This window comes from Gobio gobio (assembly GCF_949357685.1).
Source record: "Gobio gobio genome assembly, chromosome: 16".
Classification (NCBI taxonomy): Eukaryota; Metazoa; Chordata; class Actinopteri; order Cypriniformes; family Gobionidae; genus Gobio; species Gobio gobio.
Genome location: NC_137109.1, coordinates 44,854,716 through 44,877,419, shown reverse-complemented (window position 1 = coordinate 44,877,419; position 22,704 = coordinate 44,854,716). Strand labels below are relative to the sequence as shown.

At 38.7% G+C, this 22,704-nt stretch overlaps 1 protein-coding gene across 1 annotated transcript in view; it reads left to right on the top strand.

Moving 5' to 3' along the window:
• Window positions 1-22,704, top strand: part of col23a1a (collagen type XXIII alpha 1 chain a) — a 227,362-nt gene that overhangs the window by 188,094 nt on the left and 16,564 nt on the right. The window contains exons 9-14 of the mRNA XM_079839480.1: window positions 136-162; window positions 4,946-5,017; window positions 5,738-5,854; window positions 17,534-17,560; window positions 17,671-17,697; window positions 22,262-22,315. Coding sequence (XP_079695606.1) covers window positions 136-162; window positions 4,946-5,017; window positions 5,738-5,854; window positions 17,534-17,560; window positions 17,671-17,697; window positions 22,262-22,315 — 324 coding nt within the window. The remainder of the gene's footprint in view (window positions 1-135; window positions 163-4,945; window positions 5,018-5,737; window positions 5,855-17,533; window positions 17,561-17,670; window positions 17,698-22,261; window positions 22,316-22,704) is intronic.

The window sequence follows — 22,704 nt, the reverse complement described above, 5'->3', positions numbered from 1 at the left end:
ACATATAGCAACAGTCAGAGTTTGCCACATAACACACACCGTAGCAACCATCCACGCAATCAAGAACCACTCAAATTCTTTACTGTATTTTATATAGAGTTGTGTTGCTAATTGTATTTCTTGTCTGTGTTTTAGGGTGACCAAGGAGACACTGGGCCAAGGGTCAGTATCGGCATATTTCTGTCACTTTGAATGTATCTATATATTCATATTTTCCCTTACAATCAGATAATCAGAATGTGCCTCAGAGTAATTCAAGATATACCTGACTGGATGTTAATCACATTTATGAAGATTTATGCATCATAAGCCAGGATTGAAGGGCTGAACTGTGCGTGACAGAAGGCTGAATTCTTTTAATACACTCAATATTCTCTCTTTCTCATATTTTCTTCATCTTTCTTTACTCTTTATCTTGCTCACTGTGGCGAGGTTGGCGAGGGACATGAGAGGACTCGAGACCGGTGTGACTCGCAGGTGGTGCTCATTCTCAATCCCCCACCGGTCCCGCTCGCTCCTCCCATGTCCCTCGCCAACCTCGCCACACACACATTCGAAGAAGTGGCATTGTTAGGATGTGCATGTGGATGTACGAGATGGGCATTTAAAGTAAAAATATGGGAAGAAATAAAATCCAGCAGTGTTGGGGGTAACGCATTACAAGTAACTTGAGTTAAGTAATCAGATTACTTTTGCAAGTAACTAGTAAAGTAACGGATTACTTTTCAAATTTAGAACAAAATATCTGAGTTACTTTTTCAAATAAGTAACGCAAGTTACTTTGTTCTCCCATTTATTGACTGACAGCTCTCTTGTTCCAATTTTGAGAAAATCATAAGTGCAGAGGCGTTGTGTGTAAAAATGAGGGTTATTGTAATTCTAGACTAAATGTGAGCATGCGTTTACTCATCTCACTTGCACAAAAAAGATTCAGTACTCCTCAAAATGGATCAAATCAGTCAAATGCATAATCAGAATACTATACAAACCTCCAATAATTACATTTTAAATAAAACAAATATTTTTATGCATTTAATCTCACTTTATTGACCAGTGCACTTGCTGCTGACCTTCGATGATTCAGTTAAACCAAAAGCAAATATGACTTTAGATTTTTAGGTTTCATTGGTGAAGTAAGTGTTAAACTGCTTTTGTCCAGCGTTCTATTCTTCAGTTATTCAGAATAGCAGCACAGCTAAAAGGTTTGTTGAGCTGCGCCCTCTACTGTACATGTGTGAATTTGCATTTCCTTCAGCCTGAGGCGTGTTATTTCAATTTTGGTGTGAAAGGGTCTATACATTTGGCCAAAAATAGAACTTTTTTTTGTTATAAAAAATACAAAAGCAAACAAGTCCAGCCCAGGTGAGAAAAAGTAACGCAAAAGTAACGTAATGCATTACTTTTCTTAAAAAGTAACTAAGTAACATAATTAGTTACTTTTTAAAGGAGTAACTCAATATTTGAATGCATTACTTTTCAAAGTAACTTTCCCCAACACTGAAATGCAAATAACTTTTAATTTTCTATTGGGTTAGGCAATATCTTTAGGATGACCACGCCCACACTTGCTGTTGTCATACTCCAGTCCAAACATGGAATTGTTCAGCGGATATTTGATTATTTTGAAATGACCAGCATCAATGTTCCAAAATTGACCAACATCGTGTCAATGGATAATAATGTAACATTACTTTTTCAGTTTTAAATAAGTGTCTTTGTGATTTTGGATCCCTGGTAAAAATGTGTATTTATTTAAATTAAAGGTGCACTATATATGTAACATTTTTTGAGTAAAATATCCAAAAACCACTAGGCCAGTGTTATATATTTTGTTCGGTTGAGTACTTAGAATATCCCAAATGTTTCCAACTATTTGTAAATCATGAGAAATTGCTATTTTAACCAAGGAACCGGGACGTTGAGGGAGTCACCTGTCAATTGCGTCATATCAGCGTTACCCTCGTTTTCCGGTTTTATTCTGCAGAAACGCTTTACTCTCACTGCAGTGTGAACAAGTGTTATAGCAGATGCCGAGAGAACGCACAGAGTAACGTCATAACATAATTTAACACACTCAGATGTATCTAATATGATAAACAGAGCTGCGTTACCTCATACTCATGATCAGAAAACCGGAAGTGGCGCCGGCGACTGTGGCATAATAAAAGTCCCGCCGGAGACTGTGTCATAATAAAAGTCCCGCCACTCTTTTCATTAACAATCGCTCCAGTGGCCTTGTTCAGCTCCACAACACTCGGTCCTGCTCTACTTCAGACTACAGTAACGTTAATAATCACATCCATGAACATGATGAGTCCTATCCGGATTCTTTTCCACCGGCTGTGAGGTGAAGACCAAATGTCCCAAGATTCTGCGTTCAAACGTGGCGTCATCAAACTACGCCGTTGTTTGAACAGGCGACCTCTAGTGGACGGAAAAGTTACACAGTGCAGCTTTAAGCAATTTTGGATATGTTTATATATTTGCTATCACAATAATTCATATAATATAATATTATTATATATCATCTTTAAAAGAAAGAAACATGGGAGTTTATTGATATTTTGATCCACTAAAGAGTGTGCTGTGTGTGAGATGGTATGTTTCAGAGCACAAAAACAATAAAAAATGTCTCCAGACTTCAGCTAAAGCTTAACAATCCTCCCTGTTGGGAAGTCCTCCCTGAAAAGGAAAAATACAGAGTAAATAATGTCTTTATTCTCTTTTAAAAAGGCCACAGGTTTTATTTTAGGGTTGGGGTTAGTCTGTAGTAAATATAATTAGCGTAATTTATATAGCATAAGAACAATAGAAGTCAATGGGAAGCTTAGTTAGCTGAGCGTGTGTGTAGTGCTGAGTAAAGCAGCAGTGTGGGAAACCTCAACCATCCCTCAGTTCACCACATCCCTGCTAACTCAACCCTCATGCTCACGCTGGCATCAACGTGCTGTGTCACTCGCTCACTTTCTCTCTATGTGGCTCTGTTTTTTCTCTTTCTCTTTTACAAGCCTTTACTTCTCACATTTTTAATGCCAACGTTCGTTCTTAGCCATGTACCTGTTTTCCTGCAACACAATTTAGCATGATGGTGAATAGCTATAAAAGACTCCTTACACTTTCACTTTTTGTCTGCTTCCATCCATTCTCAATTTTTTTTCAGAGACAGAAAGTGACATCTGTCCTCACCTCCATGGTGCAGCCTTATTTAAAATCTCTTGCGGCAGACAAAAAGTGCTGTGCTTCTCGTGCAGCTCTCTGTCCGCACAATCCAGCCCTCTGAATGTGGTTTACAGAGACAAGCACACATAAATATGTTGTCCAGACCGATGTGATTTAAGACAGCAAAAATAAAACCATGGTTTTTGTCCTGTGTTATTTCAAGGTGGCAAGACCAACCATTTTAGACATTTCTTTTTAATTTAAATCTCAGTTTTATTTAGCCAGTCCAGAAACATTACCCTTTTTGGTCCGCATTTAGAGCAAGTCAAAATTGCACCTATTGTTTTTGATTTTTTTTTATGACATGGCATAAATTGTAATAACTGATCCAGTCATATCCAATGAGAACCATTCCACAAAATAATATTATATTATATTTATTATATTATATTAAATATAGTGCTGTAAAAACGATTAATCACGATTAATTGCATTCAAAATAAAAGTTTGTTTACATAATATATGTGTATGTACTGTGTATAATTCTGTATATATTAATACACACATGCATGTATATATTTAAGAAAATTTTGTTATTTAATATAATATTTATTTATAAAATATTGATATTTATATATACAATATTGATATTTATAAATAATATAAAATATATACAGTATATACATGCACATTTGTCTTAAATATATACATGAATGAGTGTGTATTTATATATACATAATAATTATACAGTCCAAACTTTTATTTTGGATGCAATTTAATCGTAATTAATCGATTTGACAGCACTTATTTAATATTTATTTGATCAAAATACAGTTAAAACTGTATTATTGTGTTCTCTACTTGTTCCTGTGATCAAAGCTGAATTTTCAGCATCATTACTCCAGTCTTCAGTGTCACATGATCCTTCAGAAATCATTCTGATATGATGATTTGATGCTCAAGAAAGGTTTTTGAATATTATCAAAGTTGTGTTGCATAATGTTTGTGGAAACTGTGATACATTATTTTTTCAAGATTCTTTGACTATATGAACAGCGTCTATTTGAAATAATGTTGGTGACATCGACGCCGACGTAACGTCAAACGTGAAATATTCTGTAATATTATGAATACATGTCTTTACAAACTGTATACTTTTGTTGATCAAAAGTAAAGTATAAGTATAAAATGTATACATTTCTTTAAAAAGAAAACTTAATAACCACACATTTTTGAACGGCAGATTATGTTATCCATTGACGAGGATGTTGGTCAATTTTGGAACAGATCTTTTAATCGTTTTCATGAAATGTTTTCATTTCAAAATAGCCAAATACCAGTCAAATAATTGGTCTGAACGTTATATATAAGCTAATTTGAGCAGAATCCTGCAAGGTGCTTGACTGAGTTTGATATTTCCCATTCCAGTGGCAGTGAAATGCTCTTTCAAAGCTCTTTTGATGACTGGTCTGTGTATCTCTGCTCCTCTGTTCATCCTGTTCCTCTCGCAGGGTCATGGCACTCATGCAGGTCTGCATAGTAATCAGATTCTCATTAAGGTTTGTCCCTTCTCAGCTGCCATAGCCTTCATCTCCAAGCTGCTCCATGTCCAGGAAGGTCATCTTCCCTTCATGGCCCCTGAGATCTTGCTCAGTTTCCTCACTATCCCTCAGTCTGAGGTTTTCAATGCTTGTATTGCTTCCCCTCAACTTTCTCCTTTGCCTTTTCCTCCTCCATCTGTTTTTCTGGGGACCCGTCTCTTTCTATGGGGGACTCACATGCACAGATGGTCTTTCCTCGTTACGATCACGGCTACATCTCGGCCGATCAGCCCAGTTTCCAGAGGCGTATGCTGAAGGTAGCATGTGTGCAAGGCATGTGCAGACACTCCCCTTACTAGATCTTCGTCTTCCTCGTTTCTAACTTATGTCATGTAGCGTGATTGCTTGTGTTATTGTTTGTGTGTTTCAATATTTACAATTAAATAACCTCATCCATGTGTGAAGGATCTGAGCGTTGCATGCAAGCTGCTGCTTCAGTGACTGTGGCTGATTCAGGGTGAATGTCACGAAAATATCTGTATCGTATTTTACCCCATTAAAAAATATTAGAAATTATATTTTGCATAAAGGAAATTTAATAAAAATAATGGTCCTGGAAATTTCTAGCTGAGATTCATCCCCTTAGATGTACATAAGGAAACCTCGTAGTGACAAAATCAAATGGTGTATGATTAACAATTTTCACTCAGAAATTGCTTGTAAATTTCATAAATAATTACAAAGAAACAGCAAGGATTGAATAAAAAAAAAAAGAAAAAGTATTTGTAATAATAGTTGCTGTTAATATTTATGTATTATTATTCAGAAAAGTCAAATGACTTGTATACAATAAACAACTGATGAAACTTGAAACATCAAAGTTCGTCCCTTAACTTTTTCAGATAAAACAAAAGAAAACGAAAGAGTCCTTCAAGAGAATGTTGTCTGTGCTTAAGTTTGTGTCTCTTTTCCTGTGACTTATTTGAGAAATGTATTGTACTGTATATCACATGTCTGTATGTTTTTTTTTTTATCAGGGTGATCAAGGACAAGCTGGCCCACCTGGACCTCCAGGCCCTCCTGGAGCACCTGGCGCAAGAGGGCCCCCAGGAAACACTGGGAAGGACGGCCCTCGTGGCCCACAAGGAGATTCAGTAAGACTCTTCAATCAATTTTACTGGCTTAAAAGTAGGGTAGGCAATTCTCGGAGAGGCTAGCAATAGAGAGCTAGCTTTGAAAGCATAAGAACGCACCCTCCCTTCAGAGCGTCTCCAAAGCCACGCCTCCTTCAAAACACATGAACACATACAGCAGGGAGAAAACGCTGGCGATAAGCACGTGCGATATTCGTCCTGGTGTGTACAGGCCTTAAAGGGGGGGTGAAATGCTGTTTCATGCATACTGATCTTTTGGCACTGTTAAAGACTTGGATTCCCATGCTAAACATGGACACCGTTTCATAAGCTAAGGTGGACGTTTGATGGGAGTATTTCTTTGCCAAAATTAGTACTTCCTGTTAGTCATAAGTTTCGGAAAGTTTTTTTCGATCATGGGTCCGCTTGACGTCAACAGGGCGGAATTTCCTTGTATGGGCCGTACGGACAATTCTACCGGAAGAGCGCGCGCGAGAGAGAGAGAGAGAGCGTGAAAGCAATAGGCTACGCCCATCAAAGCGCTGGCTCGTACAGATGGAATTTGCTTTTCCGGATCAACAACTGAGTTGCGCAAATATTTATGTCTGTTCCCTGCATTTCGGTGCCGATTGTTTTATAAACAAGGCCCAATTCGACGACGGATTTTCAGATCACCTAATACTGAAGGATGGAGCGGTCCCAACGATAAAGGTCCCAACGTTGGAACCGCAGGTTTGACTGCTTCAAATGTCTGTTTTTGCCTATGCCCATCAAGTAGCCCAAACATGATCACGTATTGATCAATGGAGCATGCGATGTATAGTGTGTGTACATTTGTTTAGCTGGCCACTATATGTGTATGTTTGTGTATTGTAAAAGCACTCCAAACAACAATACACAAAGAATGGGGAAATATGTTGAACTAAATAAGCGCGCTTCTTCATTCAAATGCGCTACTATTCCATGTCTTTCTATGTAAACACTAGCCTGACGCGCAAAACCAGTCCGCTTACTACAAATCATGTCTTCACAAACCACGCGTAAACACACACACACATACACACACACACACACACACACACACACACACACACACACACACACACACACACACACACACACACACACACACACACACACACACACACACACACACACACACACACACACACACATTGTAACACTCGCGCTTGACATGGTGTTCTAAATAACACAAGCCGCTAAACATATTATATAGTTAGTGTAACTTATACCACATAGAGATGTCCTGCTCTAGTCGTTTTTGCTGCTGCTCCTGTTCAACTTCAGCCTCTGGGTCTGATTCCGGATCATAGATGTATGGCTGTATCTGATTAAAAGCCATTTTTTTATGTTGAATAAAGTTTTTCCCCGCTTTTAGGGATGACGCAGCTTTCAGACGCACTCAACACAGTAACAGCGGCGCGCGCTCGACATTCTTTAGCTCCGCCCACACTATACGCCCCCAGCCGCACGGCTTTTTCCGGAAAGACTCGGAACAGCGCATCTTTCTTTTATAATTATAATAAAAATAAAGACTTTTCGGAGATATGCAGGATGCAGTGCTACTCTATAGGTACTCAAGATTGACATGAGACTGACTGAAACTGAGTGTTTCCCCCCCCCTTTAAGCTTAAGTTGTTTTGGTTCCGGAGGAACTGTATAAAGCGGCTGCTGTTTTGGTGCTCGGTGACTGACGTCTGTCTAACTCTGCATAACAGCAGGGGGCGCGGAGGTATGAAAATACATATGTTGACAGGCAGGTTGGACATTGTATCGTTGTATTCGGACCGATTGCAATGATTGGATGAACATTTTATGGCCCTACACCTTCCACAGACGAAATACATATAAATACATTTAGACCACTTAACTCATACCCCTTTCCCACCAGAATGAACCGGGTGCTAGTTCAGAGTAGGCCTGCACGATTCTGGGAAAAATATGAATCACGATTTTTTAGCTTAGAATCTCTGCAACAATTTTTTTCTCATGAAGTGTAATGTTTATTGCACACATGAACCATGACAAAACAAATTGGCAGTACCAAAAATATTTGTTTTGGCACATAGAACATTGCACATCGCCACAAGCCTGTAAACATAGAGGCTTCAATGAATAAAGAACAAACACTCTTTAACTGCTTGCCTTCTGTACAATTAACATTCAACTAGCCATTCAAGTAGGTTACCAAAAATAGTAGTTTAACGCACTGCGCTGAAAATGGCCTGAACATGGCTCTAAATAGGCTAATTGAAACATCATTCAAATCCGTCGTTGCTGAAAAATAATCTGCTTGCTGCACTTCTGCCTCGACTACAGTCCGCACTTTCTTGTACATAGCTGGCAGTGCAACGTATGAAAAATAGTTGCGGGATGGTATTGAGTAGCGTTTGTCCAATGTATGGATCATCTTTTGAAATCCAAAATACTTCAACACCACCTTTTTTTGGAACAAGTTCGGTTTGAGACTGAGTGGTTGGCTGATTCTCGTCACTAGGACCTGGGTTTTCATCAATATCCATTTTGTTTATTTCTGAACTACCGCGCTCGCTCGACGAGTGAAACAAGTGACTAAAAGGTGCTTTGTCATTGGCTGAGGGTGAAGCCCTGAACTTTGTGAGAGCTGTCCTTTCAAAATAAAGGCCAAATTTCAGGCCTAGTTCAGAGCCATTGCTAGTGCCAGTTCAGTTGGTTCAGAGTTGGTTCGACTGACGAACCTTCTAAGAACCGGTTTGCCTTTCCACGGGCTAGAGAGCCACCACAGAGCCAGTTCTTACGTCAACAATGGCGAACGTTGCGTTACTATTGATGTACATGGCTTTACGATCCTACATCGGCATCAAAACACTGCAAATCCAACACATTTGTGCAGCACACTGTAAATTGTATAGACGGAGATTACAATCAAGCAGCTATTAGCTCCATTAGCTGCTATTTCAAAAATGGCGGTCACAAGTTTGTTTGTGTTGGTCTTGTTGGTCACGGTATCCCTGCCCCCAGCCCCTGACGCAAGCGGTTCTTACTTCTAAACCAGCAATGTTTTGGTGCTACCTAAGAACCACTTTTCCTGGTTCGGAGCTGGTGCTTTGGGTATGGAAAGACAAAGAACCGATTTGGAACTAGGCTCTGGCTCCGAACCAGCACCAGCACTGCCTTGGTGGAAAAGGGGTATTAGTGATTGCTATCGGGACGTAAAGAGACTTTCAACCAGAATGACAAAAAATGTCTGGAACCAATCACTTTCCCTGCCTTTAAAAGATGCTGTGCTTAAAGGGATCATCAAATGTGTTACAGCACATCAGGGAGAATTTTTTTAAAGTATGATATTACAAAGCCCTCCACATGACATAAAAATATGTATATTCTGGCCACAAATTAACAATTCATCTGCAAGATATAATAATCCGTTGTATTAACAAAGCATTCGTTTTATTAACAAAGTTCAGGAGGAGAATGTTCAGAAAATCTAACAATCCACACGAGAGGAGGCATATATATAGAGCCGACTTATCTCGGTTCCAGTTTTTCAGCATCCCTTCTCCACCCCAACTCTTCATTCTCGATTATTCCTATCCCAGCCAGGCGTGGGGGAGTACCTCTACTCGGACAGCATGCCAAATATGCATATTCCATACCCTATCTGATTATATGTAAGTGCAAGTACTAGTGAAATCGTGGCCATGTTGCAATAATTTGTTCCCTTGTTTTAGTTAAATCAAAATGAAGGAAAACGAATTAGCACAGCGTGGCCATGATTTACTAAATCAAGGGAACAAATTTATAAGTTGTGGGGACTAATTCTTAATTCGAGACCATGATTTAACTAAAATAAGCACTAAATGAAAGCAGCTCTAAAAAGACAATAGTGTGATTGTTCAGCTGATGTCATTTCAGTGTGGATGCAGTTCTGTTCAATAACTGTGAAATTCACCAATTATGAAATGAGTTCAATTGAGCTTATAAAGCACCTCTGGATAAAGCAGTGATGTTATCATCCAACTTAGTTCTGTTGGACATTTTAAAGACAGTCTTCCAGTGCGCTGAAACATTCGCTCCCTAAGAAACCAGGAAGCATCAATGCTCACTATGTTCCCTTAACAGAAATGTTGAAGTATTAAACATAATTCATGTGAGCCACCTCACCACACAAAAAACAAACCATGACTTAAAGGGGTGGTAAAACACATTCTTTTGAAGGCTTGATTGTGTTTGTGGGGTGCGCTGTAACATGTGTTCATGCTTTGTTTTTTTACAAATTGCATTATTTTTCATATATTTGACCTTTATTCCACACTGCTCTGTCCCTCCTTGTAAAAACGGTCTGATGGTTTCCGGGTTGTATGAAGCCAGTCCCTCAAAAATACGCAATGGGCTCAGATTGGTTAGCTGGCCCAGTGTGTTGTGATTCGCTAACCACAGTGCACGTTTGTCGGAAACGTCACGCCCCTTACCGGAGGCTGTGCTTTGGTCAGTATTAGAAACAATGGCGTCAATAAAACCATACCAATTTGAGCCCGAATCGGACCCAGAACATTTTAGTGAAGATGATCGAGCAGAACCTGTTTAGTCCTCAAGAGTAAAGACTGCGGATCTATGGTGATCGCTACTGAATGGCACTGTTACTTTTGTATTTTTAGAACGATTATAGTCAAATATCTGTCGCAAGAATGAACACTAAACATTGGCTTTACTCTAGTAGCCAAATCAAACACAGAACCATGTTTAGCATGCCCGTAGATAAACAATACATAAAAGCTCTTATGAAAGAATAATTTACACTAATGCCAAGTTCGCTGTTGAGATTTTAAAACAAAGTTTGTAACGTTAGGTTTTTGTCGGATAACGTTAAGTATGAATGAGCATTTAACAAACTGGTTTGCAGAGCCGAACCGAATTGTCATCTGTGTACTTCCTTGCTACATCGTACAATTAGCAATACGAACTATTACAGGAAAACACATCGACAAAAAATAAATCATACTTACAGGTTGTGGCCGGTAAACAGCTTCTGTTTTTAAATCCATCTTTCAGGACAAGCCGTTGTGCGAATCCTGCATTGAACTCGCGAAGATTGTGGAAGCTTTCCTCCTTGAAATGTGCAGCGGGAGCCGTTGTGCATTCACACTGGCAGTGTTTGTCTCGCGCAGCTGAACCGCGGCTCGTGTATTGCAAATACCGATGCATATTATTCATTATGTCACATTTTCCGGTCTTCTCCTCCGACCCCTGTCTGTCTCGTGCTTTGATTTATGATGGCCAGCATATATCCGCTGCAAATGCGACCTGTTCCCCTCTGTCTCATACACACATGCATATAACTTGTTGCATGTTAAACGCACTGCAACGCACCCCCGTCCCTAGGAAGGCTGAACAAAGTGGACCTGCAATCCGGATGAAAATAACTGCGTGTCGTCGGCATTGCGGCAACAACACTCCAGCCTACCAACTATACCACTACAACGGAGCTGCGGGGAAGCAGCGATACAAAATGGCCTCGCCCCCCCTTATTTAATATTCTCGGAGGAGGGGGCTGGTGATGTCAGCAACCCTGGGCGAATGTCTAGTAGTCCCTATTGTCCCTATTTTGTAGTCCTTAGAAATTGATTTCTTTAAAAGCAGATATCTCCCTTTGCTTTTAACTTTGAACGTTGTAACTTTGCAGATGTTGTTTATGCCCAAACAGCAACATTACACACTAGCTAAAGTTAGAAAAGTGAAATCGTGGTTTACCACCCCTTTAATTACACCGATCAGGCGAAGTGACAGGTGAAGTGAATAACACTGATTTTCTCTTCATCACGGCACCTGTTAGTGGGTGGGATATATTGGGCAGCAAGTGAACATTTTATCCTCAAAGTTGATGTGTTAGAAGCAGGAAAAATGGGCAAGTGTAAGGATTTGAGTGAGTTTGACAAGGGCCAAATTGTGATGGCTAGATGACTGGGTCAGAGCATCTACAAAACTGCAGCTCTTGTGGGGTGTTCCCGGTCTGCAGTGGTCAGTATCTATTAAAATTGGTCCAAGGAAGGAACAGTGGTGACCCGGCGACAGGGTCATGGGCGGCCAAGGCTCATTGATGCACGTGGGGAGCGAAGGCTGGCCTGTGTGGTCCGATCAAACAGATGAGCTACTGGAGCTCAAGTTGCTCAAGAAGTTAATGCTGGTTCTGATAGAAAGGTGTCAGAATACACAGTGCACCGCAGTTTATTGTGTATGGGGCGGCATAGCTGCAGACCAGTCAGGGTGTCCATGATGACCCCTGTCCACCACTGAGAGCACCAACAGTGGGCACGTGAGCATCAGAACTGGACCACGGAGCAATGGAAGAAGGGGGCCTGGTCTGATGAATCACGTTTTCTTTTACATCACGTGGATGGCCGGGTGTGTGTGCGTCGCTTACCTGGGGAACACATTGCACCAGGATGCACAATGGGAAGAAGGCAAGCCGGCGGAGGCAGTGTGATGCTTTGGGCAATGTTCTGCTGGGAAACCTTGGGTCCTGCCATCCATGTGGATGTTACTTTGACACGTAGCACCTACCGAGTTTGAGGTGTTGACTTGGCCTCCAAATTCCCCAGATCTCAATTCAATCGAGCATCTGTGGGATGTGCTGAACAAACAAGTCCGATCCATGGAGGCCCCATCTCGAACATTACAGGATTTAAAGGATCTGCTGCTAACATCTTGGTGCCAGATACCACAGCACACCTTCAAGGGTCTAGTGTAGTCAATGCCTCGACGGGTCAGGGCTGTTTTGGCAGTAAAAGGAGGACCAACACAATATTGTGTTGCCTGATCGGTATATATATACCAGACAGGTAAATCTAGCAAACATTTATAATTAATCCAAGGCTGAAATGTTGCAGGTATATGCAACATATGTAAAAATCAAAGTATTTATCATAATTTACTGCTTAAACAAACGGCTTAGGGCAACGACTACCAAGGGGGCACCAAACAGCGATGTTTACTGAGTGGGCCCTGATTCTACAATTGGCTTTTTTATTTGAAGATGTTTTTCGGCTACAGCAGCCTGTGGTTTACAACAGTTACAGGTTGTACTTTAAAGGTTAAAGGCATTCACGTTACTAAATTCTGGCCTCTGTCATCTCACGTTGTGTTTTGTTCAGCCAGAGGTGATGGAGAGAGAGAGGTTAGAGGGGAAGGGGGCAAATCCAGTTCATCATTCCCCCGACGGGGTGTTTGAAAACCGCAGCCTATGCCAGAGCACTGCGGCTTACCTAAAGCTGAACCAAATATAGATTTTAAGGCTCAAGACTCATCTGGTTTGGGTAAGACACGGCCACAGTGTGTTCTTGTCGAGCTCTGCTGTTCCTGAGTGTCCCAAAAGAGATATGGCACAAGTCCAGGTTCAGGAACAGTTCTCCCAACATTTCTTGCCTTAGGTGCCTTCAAATGAAGTTCATCCTTTATAGTGTCTTATCATAAAGGCAGCTTAATTTGAACTAGACGTGAACTTTAGTAAACTCATGGAAGAATTACTCTTATGCCACAGCTCCAACTGGTTCTCTCCGGCACACTAGACTGTCAATTCTTTTTGCAATACCAGGAATTATTCTTGCATAGCAGCAGGTTATGAGAAAGCCAGTACACATTCTCTTTTCAGCTCGATAAGACTGTCTGTCCTCTCGCTCTGACTGTTAGTTTCACAAGCCAACATTTTCGGCACTAAATCAGCAGCATATTATAGCTTATTCTGGCCAAAAATCATTCATTCATATATGAAGAGGCCGTCTGACTGACATTTTAAATTACCAGACTCACTTTTCTTGATTTTACATGACATTTAGGGGTTTGGCAAACATCTGAGAGATGTCATTTACTCTCTGTCTATAGTTTATATTTACAGTGTACATTCAAAAGTTTGGGGTCAGTATGAATTTTTCTTTTTTTTTAAAGAAATAAATATTTTTTTCAGCAAGGATGTAGTAATCGAATCAAAAGTGACAAAAAAGACATTTATAATGTTAAAGATTTATATTTCAAATAAATGCTGTTCTTTTTTTACTTTCTATTAACCAAAGAATCACAGTTTCCACAAAAAAATTAAGCAGCACAACTGTTTTAAGAATTCAGCATTTCTCGAGTAATGATGCAAAAAATTCAGCTTAGCCATCACAAAAATAAATGACATTTTAAAATATATTACAACAGAAAACAGTTATTTTAAATTGTAATAATATTTCAAAATATTATTATTTTTTACTGTATTTCTGCTTTCTACTTTAAAACATTTTTAAATGAAAATGATGATATATCCCAAACTATGTCAGTATATATGCCAAATGTAATGCATATATTTGTATACAAGTCAAAATATTATACATATAATATATGTAATTATAATTTATACTGTGTCATAGAATATTATTATGTTGTATCGGTTAGTCTTTAGGAATCACACAGGGGAAAAAGTGTCATAATGTTAACATTTTGATTTATTTATTAATCTAATACGTCACAAATTCTAAATATTTATACAATCATGTGAAGTCCGATGCAACGCCTATTTCCCCCCACTTCAAGCCCTGGAGTAACACATTTAATGAGCTTCAAAAACATAGAATGCAAACACAAAGAAAGTGTGTATCTGTGCTGGCAGAAGTAGAGATTTTTATGAGCCCTGTGGATAAAACGAGACATGTTCTGTTTGCACAGTTCTACTCTTTCGTCAAGCTTGTGTGTAAAGAAACGTTTTATGAAAGCTGAAATCTATGAAATTCTGCACCATGTTGGTCACAGATGTTTCCCTGACATAGCAACTTACCAGCTAGTTATCTTCCATTGTTGTGTTTTTTTGCTTGCAAAACCACCTTGTTAAGAAGCACAGCTTGAAGGAAGGACGGGGGAAAGCGAACAGCACAAGGCTTCTGATTTTCCCAAACGCTTCCTCTGGTTTTGCTCATTTTTGACAGGGAACAGAAAATGATGTCCCTCTGTAATGTGGCTGAATACCAGCTTTGAAGTCTGCTTGACATAAAATACTACATTCGACATGATTGTGTGTGCATGCATCTGTGTGTATGGGCGCCATGTCTTCGATCGTTCTGTAGATAATTTAGGTCCAGAATGAGGACAAGAATATCGATTACAAAATGAAAAACATTGCTTAATTCACATCCTGAGGCGTTTTTAATACATTCACCCAGGGCATCCTCCACGAGATGCATGCTGTTATGTACGCTCTTTCTGTGTTCCGACAAACACACACAGACCTTGATTTCTATTATAAAAGAAGAAATGATAACCTTGTATCAGTGATGAAAAGTTGTTTGCTTTTTGTGCCCAATATCTGATGCTGAACGTTCAACCAAAATAACCAAAGCTTTACATCACTGCCCCCTAGTGGTTAAATGACTGACACACCAGTCTCTAGTCTACACAGACCCCGTATTAAAGGGATAGTTCATCCAAAAATGAAAATTGTCATCATTTACTCACCCTCAAGTTTTTCCAAACCTGTATGAGTTTCTATCTTCTGTTGAACACAAAAGAAGATATTTTAAAGAATTTTAGTAACCAGACAGTTGACGGTAGCCAATGACTACCATAGTATTTTTCTTCCCTACCATGGAAGTCATTGGCTACCGTCAACTGTTTGATTTCCAACATTCTTTAAAATATCTTCTTTTGTGTTCAGCAGAAGAAAGAAACTCATACAGGTTTGGAACATCTTGAGGGTGAGTAAAGACGACAGCATTTTCATTTTTGGGTGAACTATCCCTTTAAGAAGAAAAAAAAGAGCGAAAAAAACACTTTTAGTGACCCCAAATTTTTAAAACTGTTACTAAATAAAATGCAATCAAAAGTGGCCTCTCTTCTGATACTAAATTACATAATTTTGTTTGGTTTATTAAAGGGATAGTTCACCCAAAAATGAAAATTAGCCCATGATTTACTCACCCTCAAGCCATATATGACATTCTTCTTTCAGACGAATACAATCAGAGTTATATAAATGGGAGCCCAAAATTTGAAGCCCAAAAAAGTATATCCATTCTAAAAGTAATCCACACGGCTCCGGGGAGTTTAATAAAGGCCTTCTGAAGTGTAAGAAAAATATCCATATTTCAAACGTTAACATAAAGTAAAATATCTAGCTTCCGGCGGACTGACTTCCGTAATCAACTCACGGAAAAAGCGTAATTGGCGCAGCGTATAGTTGGACGTAGCGTACGCGTTTTGAACTGCGAGAGGTGCTACACTTTCTGCGTAAGTTGAATATGGAAGGCGGTCCGCCAGACGCTAGATATTTTACTTTATAACGTGTGAAATATGGATATTTTGTTTACACAAACCCATCGATTAACTTCAGAAGGCCTTTATAAACACACAAGCTGTGTGGATTACTTTTATAATGGATGGATACTATGGGATCAGATTCCCGTCTAATGTATTGCGGTCACGCATCAAAAAATGCGTGAATCAAAATTTAAAAAACATGTGAAAATATAACACACAAAACTGAAAAATCAATGCAAAGTTAACCAGAATCACAAACTCACAAAAAAAAAAAATTATAGTTTAAGTTTAAAATTCACAATAAAATCAGTCAAATGAATGTGATCACGAGTATAACGCGTTCTCTAATACTATATCTGCAAGGAAATACATTTGGAAACGCAAGCACAGAATGTGGAAACAAGAGCAAAGGAGAAAAGCACGGACATACAAAAAATGAAAATAAGAGCAGAAAACATGATTTTGTGTGCAATTCAGATAATTTTGAATTCATGATTCAGTTTTGAGCAATATAATTTCAAAATATTTGATTTACGCGTATTATTATTTTTTCCGTGACTGCGTTGTTTGTGATTCTGGTTAACTTTGCATTGATTTTTCAGTTTTGTGCGTTATTTTTTCACGTGTTTTTAAAATTTGGATTCACGCTTATTTTTTGATGCGTTACCGCGATATATTAGACGGGAATCTGATCCCATAGTATGCACTTTTTTCGCTTATAATCTTGGGCTGCCATTTAATGCCATTGTAATGCTCGGATTAGCCAGGACATTTTTTAATAAAACTTCAATTGTATTCGTCTGAAAGAAGAATGTCATGTACACCTAGGATGGCTTGAGGGTGAATAAATCATGGGGTAATTTTCATTTTTGGGTTAATTATCCCTTTGAAAAGAATATGTATACCATCTTGAGATGTGAATCCAGGGCATATCGTCGCAAAATATAACTATATTATCACCCTAACTCTTTATAAAGTTGTATATTTAATTATGTCCAACGTTATCCGCATACATATAGTATACTTGCGTCGGGCGATTTATACTGTATAGCATATCTCAACTGCTTGATTGCTTGTATTGTAACAAAATGTTAACTATATTATTCCCCAGCTCTAATCTGAGATATTATAAATATTAATGTCATGATTTTCTGTAAAGCTGCTTTGAAACAGTGTCTAAAAGCGCTATTTGACTTGACTTAACTTGATATTTAATGTGAAACTCATACTACTAATGTTAGTAATGATGCACTTTAGGACTGGCACATATGACTTTTGGTTCTCTAGCTCTGGTCTCCTTTAAAAAAAAAAAAAGCTCTGGCATCGATCAAACACTGACTGTATGTTTAGGGACGGTACATCTTGAAAGTTTGGTGGTGTATTAAAGTAACTCTTAAATATTTTCTGTCTCTCTAGGGTGCTCCTGGACAAGATGGAATAGAAGTGAGTGTGCAGTGCTGTTTCTGATCATCATGCTCATGGACTTCATGGATTACATTATATAAGTGTACCGGTATGTTACTTTCTTTCAAACATGTTTTCTCTCTCTGCAGGGACAAAGAGGGTTACCAGGAAAACCGGTAAGATAAAAACACACAAACTCTGTGTGTTTGTGTGTGTGTGTGTGTGTGTGTGTGTGTGTGCTTATCCTTGCGATCAAGATGTTTCTTGTTTTTTAGGTAAATGTCTTGCTTTCGCAATTTCACGAAAGACTAAATTCTTTCCTCTTGGCATAATATGAACAGCATGTTTTAGTGTTTTGTCCTTTGTGCTGGTAAGTGCTTGCTGACTTCAGCTGTCCTTAAACACACTGATGTATGGTTTATACTGACATCTGTATGGTGTCTTGAATTATTTTCTGCCTGTTTCAATGAAATGACGTTTAATGTGTAATACCAGTTTTGTTTTAGTACATGTGTATGTTTGTGAGTGAGAGACTAAGATGTGAGTATGTTCTTAGGCAGACTGTTTTAGCCGCATGGGCCAGTTGTGCATAGAGTCAGCATGAAATGGTGTTTGCAACCCTTTTTACTTCAGTAATGTGATTTATTTCTAAGTGAAACAGGATATAAGAAAATGTAGAGCTGAACTTGATTTTTTTTTATCTGTGAAAATTTGCACAATTTGTGAAAAGTGGTTTATATGTGGTTGAGGGAAGGGGAGGGTGACGTCAGCCGAAAAGGAAAGTTGTTTCAGAGCTAAAGCAAGCTTTTACATTGATGTGTTAGTACCAAGACCACGATTTTTCTTCGGAATAATGTGAAATTATGCAGCGTTTCCAATAAGACCTTAGATAAGGCCAGATTTCCTTACAGCTTGCACCAGCGCAAACCGTCTTTTGGCGTTAAAAACTACTGTCAGGATTTTCCAAAGACACGCAGTGAAAAATGAGCGCTGACAGGGTTATTTTTGCGGCTGACCTTATCGTACATATTTAAATTGATTGCATATTTAAATGAATCATGCAAGGTGATATACTAAGGTTTGCGCTTGTCAATTTACTGGTATTTGTGGCATTATTTAAAACGTTTCTTAAACCAGACGCTAATTTGAACTGCTCTTGGTAGATTGCGTTGGTCATTATAGAAATGATCCGGCTGTGTTCTTTCATTTACATTTCGTCAGTAGATCACGTGCAGAATTGTCCACTCCCATCAGTGCTTTTATGGAATTGCGCTATCAGGCTTATTTGCCCTGTTTAGTAAATCTGGCCCTAAGACAGTAAGAAAGTAAATAGGGTAAAACTTGGTTTTCATCTTGACTATAAAGATTAGACTAGGTAAAACCAGCCTGATCTGCCGGCGATTTGATTTCGCCCTGCAACTCAGTATGGAAACCTGTACATTAATTTCTACTGCTTCTGTTACACTTTTGCGGGAACCAATCACAGACTGGCTTATCCACCTGGCGCGCTATTGGCAGGTTTAACAAGATGGCGGATAGAGAAGCGATGGGTCGTTGCCCGTTGATCACGCCTCTTGGGGTCTGATTGGTTGAAGGACTATCCAATTGCGTACAGAGTAATTTAATTTATGCTAGTTTATCAGTCTCGTGTGCAGTTGAAAATACAGAGCAGATTCAATCTTAAATTGAGCTTGGTCTGGTGACAGCCAGACAATATAAAGATGGCATGGGATGGAAATTCTATTTTCTAATTAGAACATTTTCTAAATTATTGATCTAATTACAGAAATGAATTACAGCTTTAATTAATTTTTTTCAAAATAGCCTATAAGCACATTTGTAAAAGCATGTATGTACACAATAAATGCATTATATCAAATGATTCATTTAAATGTTAGTACATACATAGCATAAAACACCATGGTCCAGGTTTACTAACACCTTGCACCAGCGCAAACCCTCTTTTGCCTTCTTCTGTCAGGATTTACTGAAGACGCTCAATGAAAAATGAGTGCTGAAAAAGCATGGAGAGAGTTGATCTTGCATTACATCATTAAATGTGTTTTGACCACTGATCTATTTAAATGACTGGATTGCTCATGAGGTCTGCTATTCCCTCACATTCTATTGAATTAATATGAAATCAACTGATTTTAATGAGAAAACATTATCTAATGAGTCTCTCTCTACATTCTTACAACGCAAACGTCCTAAACGTTTACCGTAAATGGTTATTTGTTTAAAGTCTGGAATTTCTCCTGCTTATTAAAAGTTACATTCATTTGTATTAGAAATGTCAAAATGATTCTGAAATCTGAATACAGATTAATGCTTTGTCAGGTATGCGCATACAACTTAATTGGCCATTATTCACTGTGGTTATTTAATTATGTTGTGTTATAGAATACTGTATTTATTCGTACAGCAACTGTAAATAATTCAACATTGTTTTCATTAACAGCATGTATTTCGAAGCAGTAAAGATAAAGACTTAAAGGGTTAGCTCACCCAAAAATGAAAATTCTGTCATTAATTACTTACCCTCATGTCGTTCGACACTCGTAAGACCTCCGTTCATCTTCAGAACACAAATTAAGATATTTTAGTTGAAATCTGATGGCTCTGAAAGGCCTCCATTGGCACAATGCACGGTTCACTCTCAAGACCCTTAAAAGGTACTAAAGACGTCGTTACAAAGTCCATCTCACTACAGTGGTTCTAAAATAACTTTATGAATCGGCGAGAATAGTTTTTGTGCGCAAAAAACCCCTAAATAACGACTTGTATAGTGATGACGATTTCAAAACACGGCCTCATGAAGCTTCGAAGCGTTATGAATCAGTGAGTCGAATGAGCAGTTTGGATCGCCAAATTTCAGCAGTTTGGCGGTTTGACACGCGATCCGAATCATAATTCGACTCACTGATTCATAACGCTTCGAAGCTTCATGAGGCCGTGTTTTGAAAGTAAATAAGTAACTACTGGGTAAGTAATTAATGACATAATTTTCATTTTTGGGTGAACTAACCCTTTAAAGGGGTGATGAATTGAGAAATCAACTTTCCTTTGAGCCTTTGATATATAAAAGTTAATTGTGATATAAGAATATCCTGTAAGTTTCGGAGCTGAAAACTTCCTTGTTAGTCAAAGAAAAGCTTTTATTGACACCAGGCCCAGAAAACGAGAGATCTCAGAATATGTCAACCATTGCCGTCATAGAATGCAGAAGCGCCGCCTGAAGCCCGCCCACCGACTCGTGGAGCTAAACGGCTACCGAGCAATAAACATGCCGGTTACATACCTTAGCACGCTGTCACATGCTGGATAATCCTTTATTTGAGGTGTTATTGGTTCATTCGTGATCAGACACGGACTTGTAACGTTATGGGCTAGTGCTCGCAAAGCCCAACGTCCCGGGGCTATGGGTTTTTCAGACGGGCTACCAAAACGTATCACCGGCCTGCCGACGGGCTATCTTAAATAGTGAAATAACATTCCTTTCTTGCGCGTGTGTGTGTGTGTGTGCGGTTCTCGGTTATATTCACCAATCGGGTGGACCAAGTAATAAAAAAATTAAATTCCAATCAACCGTGGGTGGATGAGAGATGAAACATTGTGTTTGTTGTGAGCGTTTCCCCAGACGCTTTTCAAAATTCCCACATGTACTGAGGGGAGCTGAAGCTCATTAAATATGCAAATCTTATCCAATCCTGGCCGTGGGCGTTTACTTCCAAGTCTTCAGTGCGGCACACCCATCAAAACTGAGCGTGTCTTGAGAGAGCCTCGAAATCAGAGTAGAAAATAGCCTATTACTTATTCATTATGATGTTTTTGAATGTAAAAACCACGCGAACGTCATAAGTTGACAACAGAATAAAAAATTTAAAAAGCCAGTTCATGAACCCTTTAAACGTTTGTTGGTTAAGTGAATAATTAGCTCAACAAAATATACAAATAACACTTAATTCATATGCAAACTGTCATATAATTTGACCTGTGGCTTTTAACTGTTTCCAAGAACTCCAAGTGGATTGTGGTCAGGAAATATCAGGAAAGAATATCAGGAAATAATATATACTCTCCACAACTTATTCAGAGAAATGACGCTGACTGCGTATCGATTTAAAGACATGAAGCTTTATTTTCAAACTGTCGCTCTGAGCAAAATGATGCATGGTAAACCTTTTTCATATAATATAGTGCAACATAATAATAGGGGCTTGTATTGTAATATGTAATGCATATTCTAATCAATTTCTGCTGTTCAATGTTCATGCTTAATATTTCCTGCATAATTTACGTACATACGTACATGTGTAAGTTTAGTTACCTGTGTCGGCAGCGTGCAGAAGACACACCCATCTTAACAATTTATATCGCTTATCCTGCCCGGAAATACCATGAAAATAAAGATTATACAGATAATGTTCAAAGTATTAATGTAATCAATGAACATACATATATCTTTAAATCTATTTATGTGCGACTGATACCCTGCAAAGCAGGTGATTTTAGGTCAAGGTTTTGGCTGTAAGTCAATGATGCCCTCTGTTGGTAGGGAATAGTAAGATGGCCGCTTGAACATTTTCAGTGGCTTCACCTCCAGATGGCAGCTTAGAATGCAATGAGCAATCTAGTCATTTATATAGATCAGTGTTTTAGACTGACATTTGAAAGCAGTGACTTAAGGAAATTAAGTGTTTGTGTCCATGTGCTTTTAGACATTTTTCTGTTTTACAGGGTGAAGTTGGTGATCAGGGTTACCCAGGACCACAGGGACCCCCAGGGCCAAAGGTCAGATTCTTGGTTGACACCAGAATATTAAAAAAATCATAATCATGATCCAAAAACTTTTCAAGGCCATTTTCCTCCATTATTAAATGAGACTTGATGAGACGTCAAATAATAATGTTTACCTATTTGTTTATTGTGTATTCATCATCTGTTTTGGACTCTTTCATTTTGTTTCATTCAATCCTCCCATGCAGCATATTTTTTGGGTTTGATCATATGCTCAATTTGACCATAGCCTCTGACCATTACTTAATCATTAACAGCGTAATAAGAATGATTTCATAGAGTAATGGGCTTCATATGGATCCGCTCTGGACATGCTCTGTTCAAGCATCTTCTGCTGTGCTCTCATTCTCTGCGATCTGTTTTATATTAATTTAAATGCTCTG